This window comes from Haemaphysalis longicornis, unplaced genomic scaffold (genome assembly GCF_048455015.1).
Source record: "Haemaphysalis longicornis isolate Haplotype H1 unplaced genomic scaffold, Haemaphysalis longicornis Haplotype H1 scaffold_256, whole genome shotgun sequence".
NCBI lineage: Eukaryota > Metazoa > Arthropoda > Arachnida > Ixodida > Ixodidae > Haemaphysalis > Haemaphysalis longicornis.
Genome location: NW_027526318.1, coordinates 66,976 through 85,355, shown reverse-complemented (window position 1 = coordinate 85,355; position 18,380 = coordinate 66,976). Strand labels below are relative to the sequence as shown.

Sequence of the window (18,380 nt, the reverse complement as noted above, 5' to 3'; positions counted from 1 at the left end):
TTGACTTCGGTTGTGAGAGGGTGTAAGCGGCGCTCGATAATCCGATGGCGGTGAGACGGACTTTCATTGTGACTTCGTTTTCCCTCATAGTCGATTGACAATCGCTACGAGTGAACAACGCCAGTGCTTGCGGGTTGCGTTCAACTTCATCGACGTGGTTTTCAGTTTCCGAGCCCCACTGTTCGGTGTAAAGCCTTTTGTGAGCACTGGCTCGACCGATCGCTTTGTCGTCAACACATCGAATATGGAATCTTTTGGAGTTCCGGATTGGCTGATATTAATAATCACTGCTGGCATCCTGCTCTATGCGTGAGTTCATGCTTGATTTTTTACATGCTTGCTTTATTACGTGCTCCTTTGTTGATTCTGAAAGCCCGATCGCGAGAACTGGAGAAGTCGAAGAGCGTCTTTGACAATGTTTTGAAATGCTGGTGACCCTGTCCAACGAATCTGACATTCATATTAGTACAGTTAAACCTGGATATAACGGAGTTGACAAAAAGTCGCAATTTTTCTATATATGCAGGTTTTCGTTACATGCTGGTTTTGAGTTAAAGGGGCACTGACACAAAAATTTTGCATCTTGTTTTTTTTGTTGCGATAAGTAACTAGTGACCTACTTATAACCTGTAGAAACCTCATTTGCTTCAGCGAGCGACGGTTGTTTAATTAGAGGAATTTTCAATGCGGCCAGTCGCAGTTTCGGTTTCAGCGAGTGCCGCGAAACGATGGATTTTGTGGATTTTGTGTGAACAAAGCTGACCACGTGACCGTCGGAGGGATATCACAGAGCAGAGCCACCGTAGCACTGTCGAATCCGCATCGACGGCAGTTTCTGCGAATGCCCCCACGTACTGATCTCGTGAGGCGCTTAATTAAAAAAATTCCCCCGCATTTCCCCGAGGGGGAGAATGTGAAAGTGCGAATGCACGGTTGTCGGCCCGCTTGCGGCGCTTGCTCTCGGCCCCCGCAGCCCACCGCCTCGCCGCCTTCTCTTCCATCTCTTCCATCGGGTTTGTAGTATCACGTGTACACCACGCAGTTATCAAGCCGCTATAACGCCGCTGAGTCGCCAACGCACGCCGCTGACGACGTAGTTTGAGTGCGTTAAAGATATAAGGCGCGTTCTGACACCGATATCAGCGTCGCGTCCGTAGCTTATTCGGTAGAGCGTCGGGCTGAGGCCCGCAAAGTCCTCGGATCGAAACCTGGCGCCGGATGCTGTTTCTTTCTTAAATATAGAGGAGCACTGCGGACGCCGCCGACGCCGCCGCCGCCGCCGCCGCCGGCGGTGGATGGTTTGGGGTCGCTTATAAAGAGCATTCGCTCTTAAAAGCGACCGTGGATGTGACGCAGGCGCTGCGAGTGCAAATGCTACCGCGGCTAAAGAACGACGCGCGACGCTCGAGACGGTGGGTGGCAAGACGCGCGCTGGGAGCAGCCGGCCGGTCTGCCTACAGGTCCGCCTACAGATGTGTTCGGCTCAGCACTGCGGCGGATATTCAAGTGCCGCTCTCGTAAGCGGTGCAGATGACAATTTTTAATGCAACCCGCCATCGCATCATTAACTCCTTTTTCATGTAAGCCACCATGGTCGGGACTTGGGGACAATTTCGTGCAGCGGTAACAAGCTTTCACTCGAGCTACCTGCGCCGGCTGGGCCACTTCGCGGCCGTGGCCGCCGCCTGCACAGCGACCGTGCGGCTAGCTCAGTGAGCTTTTCGTGTCTCCGGCGCGTTTTCGCGTCCAATGTAAATCAAAAGTAATAGAAACAGAGTGCCTGGAATCGCTGTAGAACTTTGGTCGCTACAAGCTGCCCGATGAGCTGACGAATTCACGGCGCCGCCGCCGCCAACGATCGGGTCGTTCGTTCTCGAGAGCAGAAGCTCCGCCCTCCGGCCCTCCGATTGGAGCGGCGAGCCGTGAGCCGGCGAAAAGCGCCGGCAGTGCGGAAGCGGCAAACACAAACTCGTGACGTATTTGGATGTTGTTTATTTACAATTGCGCGTGGTCCTCTGCTGGCTGCTCGGTTGCGTTTCGCACACTTCAAAATTGATTTTAAATATGTTCTAGGCTGTATTCGCCGTTGATATTTTGCAGATGATGTATATGTGTTCCCACCAATCTATCTCCGAAGTTATCTCGCCTTCAAAATTTTGTGTCAGTGCCCCTTTAAGGCTCGCGTGAATGATGCAGAAACGAAACCAAAACGCTAGACATTAGTGATGGTAAACTCACCCTTCAAGAATTTATTCCGCAGGGAAAACTACATGATTTGCGCCTGCTGTGTTCCCACGAGCTCAGTCACTACACGGCACTACAAGAAAGCAATGTAACTTACCCCCGTATTCACAAACGTAACTTAAGTATCGCCAGAGTCCTTCAATGCTTTTCTATGGTATCTGCTTTTTTGCTCGTATCTGCTTTCTCGGATTTTCTCGGCGACTCTGGCACTTTTGTCTTTTGACACTTTTCGGTGCTTTAGCCCGTTTCAAGGACCAAACTTATGCTGAAAGGGCGCCTTTTCGTGAACTTGATGCGCCTTTTTCGCAGTCAAAATTGATTAGACGGTACCAGCTAGTACACTGTACCGGGCGGCTACGTTCCTTTTCTCTCCGGCGGAGGCGGCATTTAAAATTGCGAGCTTGTCTTGGAAAGACAAAGCTTTTCGTTTTCCGGCTGCCGAATTCACCACTGACGAACGACACCGCAGATAGCACCGACACCATACTCGCACTTGGAAACGCACGGTAGTTTGCGGTTCGGACGAAACTTGCTGAATTAGCGCATTTCTCCGCCCGATTTTCATGAAAAGTAAAAAAAGTAATGGCTCTTCAGCGCAGAAAGTTCCTTACATCAAAGTTAGCCGTCGCAGCGCCTTCGTTAGATAGAGGTCGAAAACAAACGGGCTTAATGAAAAAATTGTGCTTAAATGTAAAAAGGTGTAAATAAATGTACCAGGGTATAAGGAACCCACATATTTAAACTATACTTTAAGATCAAGAATGAAAATAAAGGAACACAAATTTTATTTATATAAATCTGGGATTTGAGGTCAAAATGCCCAAGAATGCGCGGTGGCTGAATGGCCAAGACGTTCCAGCACTGAGGCCGTTTGTATGATGTCGGCGCAAAAACAAGGACAGCAATGTGCCTTTTCGGCGCACATAAAAGATTCCCAAATGCTCTAAAGCAATTTGTGTCCCGTTACTACGGAGTTCCTCATAGTTCAGATATATCTGGGGCGCATAAAAACTCCTTGAATATGACTTTTGTTTGCTTCTGTAGATAAAAACACAACTGCATCTTCACACCGCCCTCGCAAATGTGATTCGCAGCGGGTGCCTGTTTCAGAGTGGTTCGAATATTCTAGTTTCATTCACACTAATGTCCTCGCGGTGCAGGATACGCCAGACTATTTTTCACCGTAATTATATCTGTGAAGCTCTGGGTTGAGTTTTGGTCGAGTTTACTGGGCACTCGTTTTTTTAAAACACAGAATGAACTGCAAAAAAACCTGGTTTCAGCAAAACATTTGTACATGCGTCACGAAGTCTGCACATCCCACCTTTTATTCATCCATCTTGGCGCAGGGGCGAAGACAAGAAGCATAGGAGACCTGTTGTGTTTCTATCCTGCGCATGGATCTCGCGAATCGCTTTCAGGTCCCTAGGTTGTATACTCGTTATCAGCAGCGTTTCACCATAGTCACGGAACTCTGCGTTCTGGTTGATTCCTTTCAAAGAGTCATTAACCCCGAATTCTCACGAAGCTGTTGTAGTTAGCGTGTGTTAGTAGTCCCATTAAAGCTGAAACATGTTCCAGCGACTGGTTCAAGAAACCAGAAATTTGTGGCCGTTTTTTTTCAGTCGGTTGCTTTTGGTTTTGGTCGGTTTGGAGGGTTGCTCTCCTGTCGTCGTCTTCGTCGTCGTGATCGTCGTCTCATGTAGTCACAGTACTAAAACACGGAGAAACGCGTTTACGCCTCGCACTATACGCGTACTAAAAAACACCGGGTCACTGGTTTACGCCTAGAGCTGGAGCGCTTCGTAACGCGTACTAAAAAACACCGGGACACTCGTTTACGCCTCGCGCTAGAGAGAGCTTCGTGCTTCAAAGACAAGATATTTTTACTGCAGAGCTGTATATCTCTACGCCCCAACGGCTTCATCTCCATTGGCAATAACGCCAAGGCGCCAAGAATACACTTATACACTGCATGGTTCGCCCCTCCCTAGTTCCACGCTAGTGGAGCTGGCCCGGGATTTTTATCTCAGGATTTTATCTCAGACATGACAATGCGGCACACGTACGCGGAGATTACGGTGCAATGTATGCTTGAGGTCGAACTGAGCAGTCTTCAAACATTCAGATAACCGAACATTTATCTTGAACCGGAGCGTAACAAAGCCCTGCCTTATCTCCACGGACAGCGGAGGCGAGCGCGTTCCCTTTGGAGATTGACAGATGGCTAAACCTGAAGTTCTTGAACGTAAACCGTGGGGTGTTACCACTACCCCATACATAGACCGCGCAGCCCCTTTTAGATGCAACTTTACTCTTTACATTATACATGAGATGAGTACATGCGGCTTCTGATCGCGCTTGTCCTCCGGCGTCGCTTCTTGGTCTGATGTCACAGGTACGCAGCTAGAAACAGGAACTACTGGAAGAAGCAGAACGTCCCCCACGAGCCGTTTTTCTTGTTTTTCGGTCCCATCATGCGGCGGTTAACAAAGGTGAGCAGCGCCAAGTTTAGCCCTCTGGGTTGGAGGGTGTCGAGCAACGTGCATAGCTATCACTGAGCGTGGTTTGCCAAGCGTAGGCGGTAACCTCACCGGAAATTGCAAGAATTTAGCTGCTTTCGGCTGAGTCCCCGACAGCGAGCAGCGGGCATCGTGGGTATTTTTGTTGCTTGGGGAATAGGTGAAAAATGTAGGGAAAAGTTTTGCATTGCTCTCTCAACAGAGCGAGAAGCAGACGATCAGGGAACGAAAGTGGAGACAGCGCGCGGTGAGCCTTCGGAACGCTGGCCCCGTTGCCATGGAAATAAGTAGAAGCGGAAAACGCCAGCTACAGCTGCCTTCACCGTTAACCATTAACCTTATTTTCAAATGAAAGTTACAATAAGAAAATGTATCTATACATCATGGTCCACGGCAGAAGTTTAACAGGTTTAGATACTAATGTCAAAAAAGTTGTGTATTATTTCATCATTAACGAGAATGGAAACAGGGATGTCAACGAAGGACTATCATACAACCATGAAGTTTCGAAGTATTCAAAAGAGGTTGATACGTCTAGTGTCCTCAAAATGCATGCTGATTATTTGCATGCTGAATGTGATTGATTATTTAGAACAGCCAAAGCTGAGTTTACAGGGAAAGTCAACCACACTCGGTCAGAACGGTACATGAAATTTCGTTTTTTTTTTTCTAGCCGGATCACTTGGAGGACCAAAAGCACTACAAGAAGCTCGGCAGGGTGTTTGGGTGAGTTGATTCAGAACAAGCCACTTACGATAGATGGACATTTTTGGCATATCATTGACTCGTTATTCTTATCTGGTGATTACTTTCAGCGTCTACGAGGGTGGAAAACCAACGCTTATGGTTGGAGAACCGGATCTGGTAAAGCGTATTCTCGTAAAAGACTTCGCAGCCCTCTCAGATAGGCTGGTACGTAACATATTCCCTGGTAAATTTCTGCCATAGGTTAATCTTGTATTGCAGTGCAACCATACATACACGGACAAATAACAACGTAAAAGGACACAAGCGCGTTCCATGGCCTTTGAGCTTTTGCCTTTGTGTGGTTTCGTTGTAATACAAGATGAATCTACACCAACTTGCCGAAATTGGTACGTTATGTTAATTTGCTATACTCTGTCAACACCAATTGCCTTCACGTGATATCGTATCAGACAAAAAGCTGATATAAATAAACTGAGCATAACGCCGTGTGACGTTAATTCAGGCTGTTTCAGGGCTAATTAGCTGAAAATCCCGGTTTTTCAGACGAACACATGACAAGTCCTCCTTTGTAATGCAAGCTATCGATGCTATCATTTCTTCCCACAAACACAACTGCTTTGTTGCTGACTTTTGACCACTTTGCGAACTCAGACTCAAATGGAAACATGTTCTACTTTCAGGAGCCGAACACACTACTGGTACATCAGGTCATCCTCTTTATTTCTTCATAACTGTTTGGGCCGACCTAATTTTAGTTGAAGTTTCTTAGCAAGTCCCCGTGTTTGCACGCCTTAAGTCATCAGCGGTCATCGAGGCAGGCGTTATCAAAAAGAATGATAGGAAGCGAGTGTCTTAAGCTAAATGGCAAGCTTAGGGGGACGATATCCTGTCTTAATGGAGACAAAGAAGTGGAGTTTGGCTAGATGTGTAATGCGGAGAAGTGACCACCAGTGGGCCACCAGAGTAGTGGAGTGGCTACCGAGACACGGGACTAGATGTTGAATACCAGTGACTCCATGGAGGGATGAAATTGGAGATTTGGTAGCAAAAAATAAACTCGGGCAGCGCAGCATAGGAGCAGTTGGAAGTCAGTGGGAGAGCACTTCATGCTGCCATCATCATCATTATCACCATCAGCCTGTCCACACCAACTGCAGGGCAATGACCTCTGTCATAGATCTCAAATTATCCAGGTCCTGTGCTAACTGCGGCCAATTTATCCCCGCAAGCTTCTTAATCTCATCTGCCCACATAACGTTCTGCCACCCCCTGCCACGCTTGCCTTCTCTAGGGATACACTCTGTTACCCGTAATGACCAACGGTTATCTTGCCTTCGCATCACATGCCCTGCGCACACCCATCTCTCCTTTTCCTTAATTTCTACTAATATGCCCTTAACATGCGTTTGTTCCATGACCCACCCCGCTTTCTTCTTGTCCTTTAATGTCACACCTATCATCGTCCGTTCTATTGCTCTCCGACTCGTCCTCAATTTAAGCTGAACCCTTTTAGTGAAACTCCAAAGTTTCTGCCTCGTAGGTGAGATGCGGTAAGACGAAGCTCTCATATACACTTTCTTCTGAAGGGACAATGTCCCTGAAGAAGAAAGAAGTTGTTTCTTGATGGTGTAATGGACATAAAATAGGCTGCTACTGCTGCAGCTGATGATGATGGTGACAAGGATAATAATGATGTTATTACATCACAAGCCCGACTAATCACTGCGCTTATGGGAGGCCACTGAAGTCATTTTCAGGGAATCTTGAGACAACACGCTGGCATATCTGGAAAGGAGGCAGCGACACACTGCTGGCTTTTGGGGACAACTCGGCAGTCGTGGCAGAAATGTCTTATTCATAGTCAGGCGTCAAGTAGATCCCTAGCAAACAGAAGCAACGGCTCGTTTGATGATGAAAAGGCTGCCCCCTTGTACAAAGGTTGTCCATCACTAAATACTCAATAACGTTACCAATAACCGCGAATCTGCATTTTCTTCTCCATCTCGATCTTCCGCCTCGATGAAGCATATACGACCAGATTTGTGTGTATACGCATACGCAAGAGAACCCCTTCTGACCACAGCTATACCGCTGATCAGTGGATGCTGCCGTTGGGCGCATGTCCATTTGCTGTACCAACGGCGCCTGTATAAACATTGCCTAACGCGTGAGCGAAAAATGGCCAAACAGCCACTCTCCTGCTGCTCTCCTACCCTTTCCCGCTCCGTAGCCTTCATGCGTGCTTTCATGTCCGCCAGCCAGCGCCGCTTCTCGGAAACTATGCAAAATAGTTGAAATTTCGTCTAGCGTTCCCCAGGCGGCGCTCCTACGCCTTCTGCCAGAGAACGGTAGGACGTTTGGCCTTAGGCGCGCATGGAAAAACAACTAACGAAGCAGTTCAGGGAGATATGGGCTGGGCGTCGTTTGAAGTTAGAGAAGCTCAAAGTAAAATATGCTTTGAGATGAGGTTGAGGGCAATGGATCAACGAAGGTGGGCAGCTAAGGTTTTTAGGTACCTATACTTGAAAAGCGTGGACACGCAGTGGTTAAGGAAGACTAGACGGCTAACGATGAAATACGGAAAGAACAGTGGGGAATCCAAAACAGCCAAAGTAACCAAAAAAGAGGCAAGGCAGATTGAAACGAATAAATGGAGGGAAAAAATGGAAGCTAAAACGTCGTTAGAGATGTACAGTGCTGAGAAGATGAACATCAGAAAGGAAAATTTCTACGATAATTCCCAGGGTAGTGCTTTGCTTTTTGAGGCTAGAGCAGGGTGCCTGCGAACTAAGAGTTTTGTGGGGAAGTATTCACAAAATGATGGGGTATGTGTGGTCTGCGGAAAAGAAACAGAAACTATGCGGCACATAGTGTTAGAATGTGAGGGTATCCATCCAAATCTACATGAGAATATTGGGCTTTCAGAAGCCCTAGGATTTAAGGGTATCAGTGAGGAAGTTAACTTCAAGGCTGTCGAGGGGACGAAAAGAAGATTAGAATGCTGGTGGATGAAAAGCAGAGAGGGGAATATTGCCTAGGACAGTTACCACCTGTAACAGGGAAAAGAAAGTATTTCGGGCCTAATAAGCCTTAGGGCCTGCTATAAGCAGCGCTAGTATTAAACCAAGAGTGTAAAACATGGTTATATTAGTTCTTTTTGGTAAGATGACATGTCATCACCCCGCTTCAAAGGGGAAACCAATAGGAATCATCATCATCATCGTTTATCACTATGCCTTGACAGCGTCTTGGTCTGACGCTGATAAAACCGCCTGCGCCACGGCGAACGCAAAACCCCTTGTGGTCCCGCAGACTGATGCGGGCTTTCCGCCCTTACATACTGGGATAACGGGCACCGAAATTTTCTGAGTGGGGCATCCCCCCTATCCCCTCTGCGTTCTGGCCTTGTTTTGTCCACGATGTTCGACTCCGCATCAGTACAGAGTTTTAAAATTGAGGAGTGTACTGTAAAAGCACCTTTACCGCGTGGCTGGACGCTCAACTGCTTATCCTTTTGTTTTCCATAATCTCTTGAAATTTACAAGCACGTGCTATTTTTTTTTTTTTGGAATGTAATGGTAGCAGTGAGCGCTTGAAGAAAATGTACACGCAATTTTTTCTTCCCTAAATCCTCCAGGCAGAAATATATCAGCATAACCAGTGGTTGTACCATCCGAAAATACAGTTTTTATGTTTGTTATTTGTCTATCTGGTGATTAATACGTTCTTACACTATTTCAGTTCCGCCTACGTCAGTCATCTTGCGAAAAATGCAGCAGGTATGAAGCGAGCGACTCGTTGAACGAGATCCCCAGTGCGCCCCAGAACTAGCGCCCCGTCACGGCTAAGATGTGAGCAAGTAAAACGGCTCTTAAAACCCAACAGGCAAGCTGATAGACACACGTTGTAGAAGTGGGTGCAGCGTTCGCGACTCGCGAGCAGCGACGTATAAGGCGGGACGTCCGCCGGCGTGCACCACATAGCAGATGAGTGCCTGAAGTAATCGTCCCTATTGCTCCCATTGGAAAGCGGGCGACGCGTTAGGCAATGTTTATACAGGCAGCGCTGGCTGTACCGAATACAGCATGACACGCGGATGCCTCTGTCCTAGTTTGAACTTCCTGGACGAACGTTCATTCACGATTGACGCAAACATATCCCGCAGGAGCCAACCGAATGAGGCAAAGGCCCTCTCTGGTAACACTCACTGGCCTTTTGCAAGAGGCGACGCACTCGCTTTAGCTTTATTGACTTGTACACTGAGTAGCGTTAGGTTTTGAATAGCTTTTTGCATGTTAGAACTGCATAATGCTACAATTACGAAAACCGACGTTCGGAATGCGGAGTTAAGCTTTTTGTCATATTCAGCACTGACAGCGTATCCCGTGTCATGAATGGCTAAATTTCTGCTTTCAGGAAAGCTGTTGACTTCAGGGTAATGACGTCCTTATTACTGCAGTAACTCACCTTTTTCTGCGCTTTGAGCTTGCTGTAAATTCTCCGAGGCATGATGTTGTGCTCCGGGTTGTGTTCGTGGCGTTGCTTGAAACTCTACAAACATGCTAGACGTGGGTACTGCTAATATCGTGTGGAGATAGTGTGGATAGAGAAAAAAAATCAACGTGGCCAAAAAAAAAAAACAACAACCCAAGAAATGCACGTACGCTGGAACGGATTCAACCGCACGCACTTGAATGAACAATTTATTGTTACTATAGAAAGCAAAGTCCACCAGCAGGCTTATAGTTTGTCTCACCTAAGGGTGGTGGACACCGGAACGCCTGCTGGTATGGTGGTGTGGGGGATGGGGAAAACAGGCAGGCAGGAAAGGGAGAAGAGATAGAGAGAGGGAGGGGATACTTATTCAGTAAAAAATCGATTTTGTAGAATTCAAATTTGGCGCCCTTCGAAGACCGCCTCATAGTCTCTACAATGGCAGAAAGAGGGCGCCACGAGTCCGCTAGAAGTAGGAGTTCCTTTATAAACATCCCCTTCGCGAGGGGCACGATCAAATGCAGAGCATTTCCGGGGCGCACGACGTTAAGTAGTTTGCGTTACGTTAATGTTGTTGCACTTGTGGTAACTGCTGACGAGAGAGCGCTCGTCAGCAGTAATTTGAATGAGTCAACGATATAAGGCGCGTCCGTAGCCTCCCCTTCTGTGTCGGCTTTGTGGCGTAGTGGGTAGAGCACCATGTACATTGCGTTCCGCCCGCAGGGTCGAGGGATCGAAACCTGACGCCGGATAGTATTTTCTTTTATATAGTGTAGGGGGAGGGGTGCGGACAACGACGGTGCGGACTACGACGGGACAACGCGGGTGACATTGTGAGTTACTGAAATGCTCTGCATTTAAAACAAGTTAATTAGAAAACTCGAAGGGTGCCATGAAATTGTTCGAATTAGGCGGAGTTCAAATGAGCGGACGGGTGCTACAATGAATGGACATCGCGCCACTCTGCGCGGGCAGAGCACAAAGAAGCCGCCTCTGGACTCGTTATCACGACTCATGTGATACTACACGTTTGCTGCGCACGCCACGCGATCGCGCTTCCAGACCAGCGACCGCGGAACAAAGAAAACAATGAAGGAAGCTCACACTATTGCGTAAGACTTGGTGGTAGCGAAGCTGTACGCAACAGTAGCGTTTTTTGTCTTTTTCTCCTCACGGTGTTTAAACCTTGCCGCTGTACGAGGGACCACAGCTGGATGTCCGTCTTCCTCTATCACAGGAGAGGTGCACGTGCCCGCTCGGGGTGTTCGAATGAGCGTCACGTCGGCTCCACTGAAATCGTTTAATGTCAATGAAAAATCTCCCCGGCGACTAAAACTGACTACCGGACATTCTTCCTAACGTCACCAGGAAGACGAGGATACCATCTACATCCCTGTGAGTCCAAAATTCGTAATTTTACAAGCATCTCAAGAGGACAGACGCGCTAAGCCTAACATCACCGGCGACGCAACCACGCCGCCGGCTCCTCTGCCGGTGCGCATGGCGTCAGCGCGCACCCCCACCGACGATCCAAATGCAAATTTGGCACCTCCCTCAAACCGACCTGAAGACATGATGGAAGCCAACGACATAGATATTACATCCCCGCCCGCAACCACAACCGAGGAAGAAATATCCAGCCCATGGATTGAGGTAGTACGCCGCTCCCTCCAGCGACGTCCTCCTTCCCCGTCGAAGTCTACTCCCGAATCGCCACCGACACCAGCGCTCCGCCATCGCCCGTCGACGCGTCAACCAAGGCAACCACCTCTACCATCGGACGACTTCAAAATAGGCATCCGCCCAAGAAACGGCCTCCAGCTTTCCCGTGCGGACCCCATTTCTCTCACTGCGTCAATCGCTCGGGAGATCGGGCTCCCCACTACACCAGCACCTTTCCAGCTCCACGTTGGTGCAGAGCAGAACGTCATAGTCGTCAGCACACCTTCTCCAGCAGCTGCACGAGCGCTCGAAAGCCTCCAGAAGATTGTGGTCTTCGGCAACCGACACGAGGTCTCAGTCTACCCAATCACTCCGGACAATTCCTGCCGTGGCGTCATTCACAACATCGCACAAGAACATCCAGAAGAGTACGTCAAGTCACCCATTACTGCTCCCGGATACGAGGTTCTCACAGCTGGTCGCCTCGGAGAGTCCAAAGCCTTCGTCATAACATTTCGAGGCAAGCGAGTGCCGTACTACGTTTACGTCAACCAAGCCCTGCTCCGATGCTACCCTTATCGCCGCACGGTCGCCTTTTGCACCCTCTGTCATCAAACGGGCCACCGAGCGGACGTTTGCCCCTCTCCTCCAGCCACGCCCAAGTGCAACGTGTGCTGTGCCCCCCTCAACGAGCTTCAGCACATCTGCACACCGCGGTGTGGGCTTTGTAAAGGCCCACACACCACCGCATCTAAAGACTGCCCCAAGCGGTACCTGCCCACCGTGTACAAGGCCAAGAAAACTCCGAACAAGTCCACATCGGATGGGCCCTGCCGGTCGCGCTCCCCCTCTCCTGGCTCGCGACGCAACCGGGGACCTCACCGTTCGAGCTCAAGACCGAGCCGAGATCACGGTCGAGGGCCACAACACGGACGGTCAACCACCAAGGAACGCGCGCCCAGCCAGGCACGCAATCGAGATCAGACCCCAGGGACGCAACGCAAGCCACCCAGAGACCAACGCTCGGCCAGCTCCTCAGTCAACAGGAGCTCCGCGCACAAAGAACCACGCCACGAGGACGCACCCAAGGTGAGCTGGGCAGGAGTAGCGGCCTCCAGAGCTGATAATAAGTATGGCGCACTCATAACTCAATTACAAGCTGAGAACGCGGCTCTCAGACAGGAACTTGCAGAACTGCGTGCGTCCTTAACAAAAACAGCAGCCAACCCCCCTGCACCCTCCCCGCAACAACTTTCTCCCGCTATCAAGCGTCCCCGAACTTCCCTCCCACCGGGCAGTGATGCAACCCCCCCTCTTCCCACAACCCTCCTACCAATTTCGGGCCAGGCGATGCCAGCAAACCCCACGCCATTTATCACTCGAGACGAGGTGGTGGGAATACGTTCTATGCTACAGCAGCTGACCGCCTCGCAACAAACTATTACTGACTAACTGAACCAGACCATGCAAGCCCTCAAAGAAATGAATACCAATTTCGAAGAACGCCTCTCGAAAATGGAAGCATTTATTCCTCAGTGCACTCGCGTCACTACCTCCCTTCCTCCTCCACCCAAAGATGCCATGGAAGAAGATGGGTCCTCCTAATAAGAATAGTCGGAGCCGCGGCGAAACAATTGTTTGGCAGTGGAACTGCCGCGGATTCCGCGAAAAACACTCAGAACTGATCCAGTATATTACAACACAAGAAACACCTCCACACGTTGTCGCATTGCAAGAAAGCAACACCCACGCTTCGCTCCCCGGCTGTATCACTTTTCATGCGGATGGCACGCGGGTGTTACACACGCTGGTATCCAGGTCTATCACCGCTATACAGCACTCCCTTCCATTAGCAGGAGCCCCAGGCGTACTACTAGAACTACTCCCCGCCAAGGCATCAAAGACTTCCTTACCTATCTTCCACCTTAATGTCTATTGCAGGCCCAAATGTTCTCCGCAGGCCCTAAATGACACGCTGGAACTGGCGCGAAAGAAAGCTGGGAAGCACCAACTCATCGTAAGTGGAGACTTCAATGCGGCGCACCCCCTTTGGGGTTACACTTACGCTAATCCAAGGGGCAACTACCTTCACAAGTACGTAGACGAGAAGGCGTGGCAGATACTCAACGAGCTCAGCATACCCACTCGCACGGGCACAAGCGTCTCTCGCGATACTACGCCAGACCTCGCCCTGAGCAACCAGCAGGTGACGTGCGTATGGCGAAACAAGCAAGAGGCACTGGGCAGCGATCATTTCCTTATTGAATTAATCATTTCAGGCCCGGAGCTAGTCCGCACAGTGGGACGTGCTGCCCTGACAGATTGGTCCGGTTTCCGAAAACTGAGGTCAGCGCGCAGCACAGAGGACACCGCAGATCCGGCAGAGGAAGATCAATATTCCGCATGGATAGCCCAACTTATTCAGGACCAGGCCGCTTGTACTACTAACATAAAGACAAATACCGACAATCCCTGCGTAGACACGCACCTTCTACACATATGGGAAGCTAGACGCAGCCTGCAAAAGCGCTGGAAAAAGCAGCGGCACAATAAAAAACTCCGCATCCGCATTGCGCAGCTCAATGAAAAGGCGGCCAAATACGCACGCGAACTGTGCCGTGAGAGTTGGCTCTCTCTTTGCGACGCCATGGGAAACCACGTGAGCACGTCAAAAACTTGGAAAATTCTTCGTTACCTCCTGGACCCCTCCTCTTCGAAGGCAACGTCATCAAACCAACTACGGGCCCTCCTGCACAATCACTCAACCGACACACTTTTAACGAACCTCGAGGCAAAATTCTTCCCGCCCGGTCCGCAACAGAGCCACACAGACTACGATGGATCGCCGAACCCCTCATTGGATCAAGACATCCTCATCTCGGAGGTACGAGCGGCACTGTCCCGGATACGGAAAAACACCGCGCCAGGTCCTGATGGAATTTCCAACAGGCTACTAGCCAACCTCGATGACGCCTCTCTCGTGTCCCTCACCGCGTGCCTCAATAGAGTGTGGCGAGAGGGCAAGATCCCTGCAGAATGGAAGCTCGCCTACGTTCACCTCATCCCCAAACCGAACAAGACCCCTTCTATTGACAACCTACGACCTATATCGCTAACGTCCTGCGTCGGTAAACTAATGGAGCATATCGTCCTCGCTCGCCTCCAGCGTCACCTAGATGATCGGAACCTCATACCAACCTCGATGTTTGGATTCAGACCCCACCTCTCCACCCAGGACATTCTCCTCCAGATTAAAGAAGAAGTCATGACCCCTGCCACCCGACACTCCCCCACGGCAATGCTGGCATTGGACTTCAAGGGGGCCTTTGACAATGTGTCCCATTCAGTCATTTTGGCCCACCTGCGAGAGCTACATTGCGGGGAACGCACGTACACTTACGTGCGAGACTTCCTTACTAAGAGGCAAGCGGTACTCCACGTTGGCGAAGCGAGGTCCAACCCCATCAACCTGGCGAGCAGAGGCACTCCACAAGGAGCAGTGCTCTCCCCGATGCTATTTAATATCGCCCTAATCAAACTGCCACAACGCCTTGCAGCTCTTCCGAACACCAAGCATGCGCTCTACGCCGACGATGTGACAGTTTGGACGGGCACAGGCTCGTGGGGGGACATGGAAGCTCGCCTTCAAGAAGCGGCCGATGTGGTCACTGAGTACGCCAAATACTGCGGACTCTCGTGCGCCCCGCAAAAGTCTGAGCTACTCGTGGTCCAACCAGGAAGACCCAAGCGTGACCCACCTCCACCGGTCGAAATACACCTCGAGGGCCACATTATCCGCCCCACTCCTCAAATCAAGATCCTTGGGATGGTCTTCCAGCAAGATAAACGTAACTCCACCCTCATAACTCGGCTGAAGCACACTACGGACCAGGTATCCCATATGCTGCGCCGAATCATCACGAAGAGGCGCGGCTTCGGGGAGAATGCGGCGCTACGTCTCGTGCACGCCTTCATTATTTCCCGCATCACGTACGCGATCCCATATGCGCTTCTCAACAAGCACGAAGAAGAAAGTGTCAATGCAATAATTCGAAGATCATACAAGCGCGCACTGTGCCTTCCCACAAACACATCCACCTTGCTACTTCTTCAACTAGGTATCCACAATACGTCGTCTGAACTAGTTGAAGGACATCTTTTACAACAATACCGACGGCTTTCTCTAACCCACGCGGGCCGCCAGGTCCTCTCAGGACTGGGAATAAATACACCCGGCTACAATGGCCCCCTTCTAGAGCCCCTCCCCCGACCTACTCAAGAACTCATTAAAGTACAACCCTTGCCGCGTAATATGCACCCTGAGCACCACAGTGGACGGCGCAAGGCTCGCGCGGAGGCCATCTCACGACAGTACAGTCGAGATGCTGACGCGTCCTTCACAGACGCGGCAGCATACTCCTCCTATCCAGCGTTCGCCTTGGCAGTAAGCCCCGCCCAAGGAGGACAGGCTATCACTGCCTCTGTCAAAACACTTTCACCAGCTGAAGCTGAAGAGGCGGCAATCGCACTTGCCATCTGCTCCACCCAGGCTACTACTGTTGTGACGGACAGCCAACAGGCCTGCCGACACTTTCAGGCCGGAACCGTTCACGCTGCGGCCCGCGCAATGCTACTCCGCCACCCGCCGCAGCGACAGATCCACATAATATGGACTCCAGCCCATCTGGGAGTGAATGGGAACGAGATGGCGCACGACCTCGCGCGAGAAATGACACGCCGCACGAGGAGTGCAGACACCGCCTCGGAGAGATTTACTCCCCTCCTGACATATACAGAAATGACGCAACATCTACGCCTGGCCCGACGCACCCTTCCCCCACCGCACCGACACCTCTCTATCGAGCAGGCACACCACTACCGTGCCTTGCAAACAAACACCTTTCCCCACCCAAAAAGAGTCTGCCACTACTCCGAAGAAATTACGTCCCCTAGCTGCCCTTTCTGTGGAGCAGAGTGTACTCTCTTCCACATGGTTGGTGGATGCCCCTCCCACCCTCTCCCCAAGCCGAATCCTTACAACTCTCCCGAGCTCTGGAGGCGCGCCCTATCCAGCTCATGCCTGTCCGACCAGCTTCGGCTGGTGGAGCGGGCTGTAGTGGCTGGCAAGGCATATGGGGTCCTGGACTGAGGACTTCACCTCCTGAAGAGTCCACGCAACCTTTTCCCTCAATAAAGATGTTTATCCTCCTCCTCCTCCTCCTCTATCACACATGGTTCTGCGCCGCACGTGGTCTCGTGGCCTTCCTTCGTGGCGCGCGCTTATCGCTGCGGCGCGGCCTCCTCACCTTCCTGGGTCACGTCCCGCGCACGTCTCCTTTCCCTCCTCACCTATCTCTCCTCTACCGTCTGTCTCTCCCCGTTATCGGGCCGCTGCTCCGTGCCGGGTGCTTGCGGAAGGGGGTGTGGTTTGACGTCCAGCGCTCAAGGACAAAACTGTTCACCCCGCGAAGACTGCCCGAGGTAGCATAGTGAAGCTTGCGCTACAAAACCTGCAACGGCATGCGCCGGAGCACTGACGCCGGCGGCGGAGTGCCCGCAGTGGCAGACAAATAAGCAGCCGCAGCAGCGTAGCGCGCATGCTACGCTGTTGTTTTTCTCGTTCTTTTTTGCATCTCTAGCAAGTTTGATTCGGTTTGGATTTGCAACACATTGTAATCACTCTGGGCTGACTTCTGCGAGCAACGATGGAAACCAGGGGATTCATGTTCGAATTAACCGTTCCGAATTATCGGATTCGAAATTTCGAATTATCGGGTTCGAAATTCGGGTTCGAAATTCGAATTCGAATTATCGGGTTCTAAATTTTTTTCCCATTGATATATACAGGTCTGTGGCGGGAAAAGGGCGTCAGTTAGAATTTACTGTAAGTTCGAATTAACCGAGTTCGAATTAACCGAGTTCGAATTAACTAGCTTTTACTGTATACATATTTCAGGGCTATATACTAAAAACAAACAAACAGGCGAAACCACCAAAACAAACAAACGAAAATGCGACATCACCTCACGTTTGCCTAGTGAGCTCATCAAGTACTCTTCACGCGACCTACATGCTCCAAGCGGTGTTTTCACGACGGCAGATAGTGGCGTAGTACCTTGAGTCACACTGCACACCTTAGGGAGATGGGAATGGGCGGTGGATAACATGCAGCATGGCGTAGAACGCACGAAAGTATGGAAAGCGTTTCGTTGTTGGTACCGCTACTTTGAGTGGCGCCAAGGAGGAGGAATTGCCATACCACAGTCGAACCTGGATATAACAAAGTAGTATCGGGACAGTAATGCAGTTGGTTATATCCGATATTCGTTGTAACAGCAGATCTATAAAGGCTCAAACCAATCGGCAATCTGGATACCGCAAAACTCGTTGATACAAACACGAAATATTTTAAGCTCCGAACCCACTATAAACAAGGTCGCCCTTATTTCAAGCTCGAAGAACCATAACATGAAACGTGAAATTACAACAGCACGAAGTTCACCTCACAAAACAGGCCTGCCTTCTTATATTTTGAGGAAGGGTGTGATCTTCGCCTGGTGGCGATTCCCAGCACTGAGCAGGATCAAGAATTTCACCGGGACCACGACCATTTATACTTCTGCAGTTTGGGACGCCGGGATTTTTTCGAAGTAGCTTCTCAGCCTACTGGCCAATACTTCTTCGTTATATCCAATATCGCGCGCGGCTGTTATGGTTTCAGCTTCGTTATAAATAAATAGGCGTAAGTAA

At 50.2% G+C, this 18,380-nt stretch overlaps 1 protein-coding gene across 2 annotated transcripts in view; it reads left to right on the top strand.

Annotated features, from left to right (window-relative positions):
* The window catches only part of LOC144172732 (cytochrome P450 3A15-like), a 57,929-nt gene continuing 39,549 nt past the window's right edge, over nucleotides 1–18,380 (top strand). Inside the window, exons 1-5 of one of the 2 annotated variants that reach the window (XM_077701345.1) lie at nucleotides 1–309; nucleotides 4,643–4,739; nucleotides 5,440–5,492; nucleotides 5,582–5,678; nucleotides 6,155–6,181. In XM_077701345.1, the coding sequence (XP_077557471.1) occupies nucleotides 245–309; nucleotides 4,643–4,739; nucleotides 5,440–5,492; nucleotides 5,582–5,678; nucleotides 6,155–6,181 (339 nt within the window). In that variant the 5' untranslated portion in view covers nucleotides 1–244. The remainder of the gene's footprint in view (nucleotides 310–4,642; nucleotides 4,740–5,439; nucleotides 5,493–5,581; nucleotides 5,679–6,154; nucleotides 6,182–18,380) is intronic. The other variant, XM_077701346.1, reaches the window with a different exon arrangement.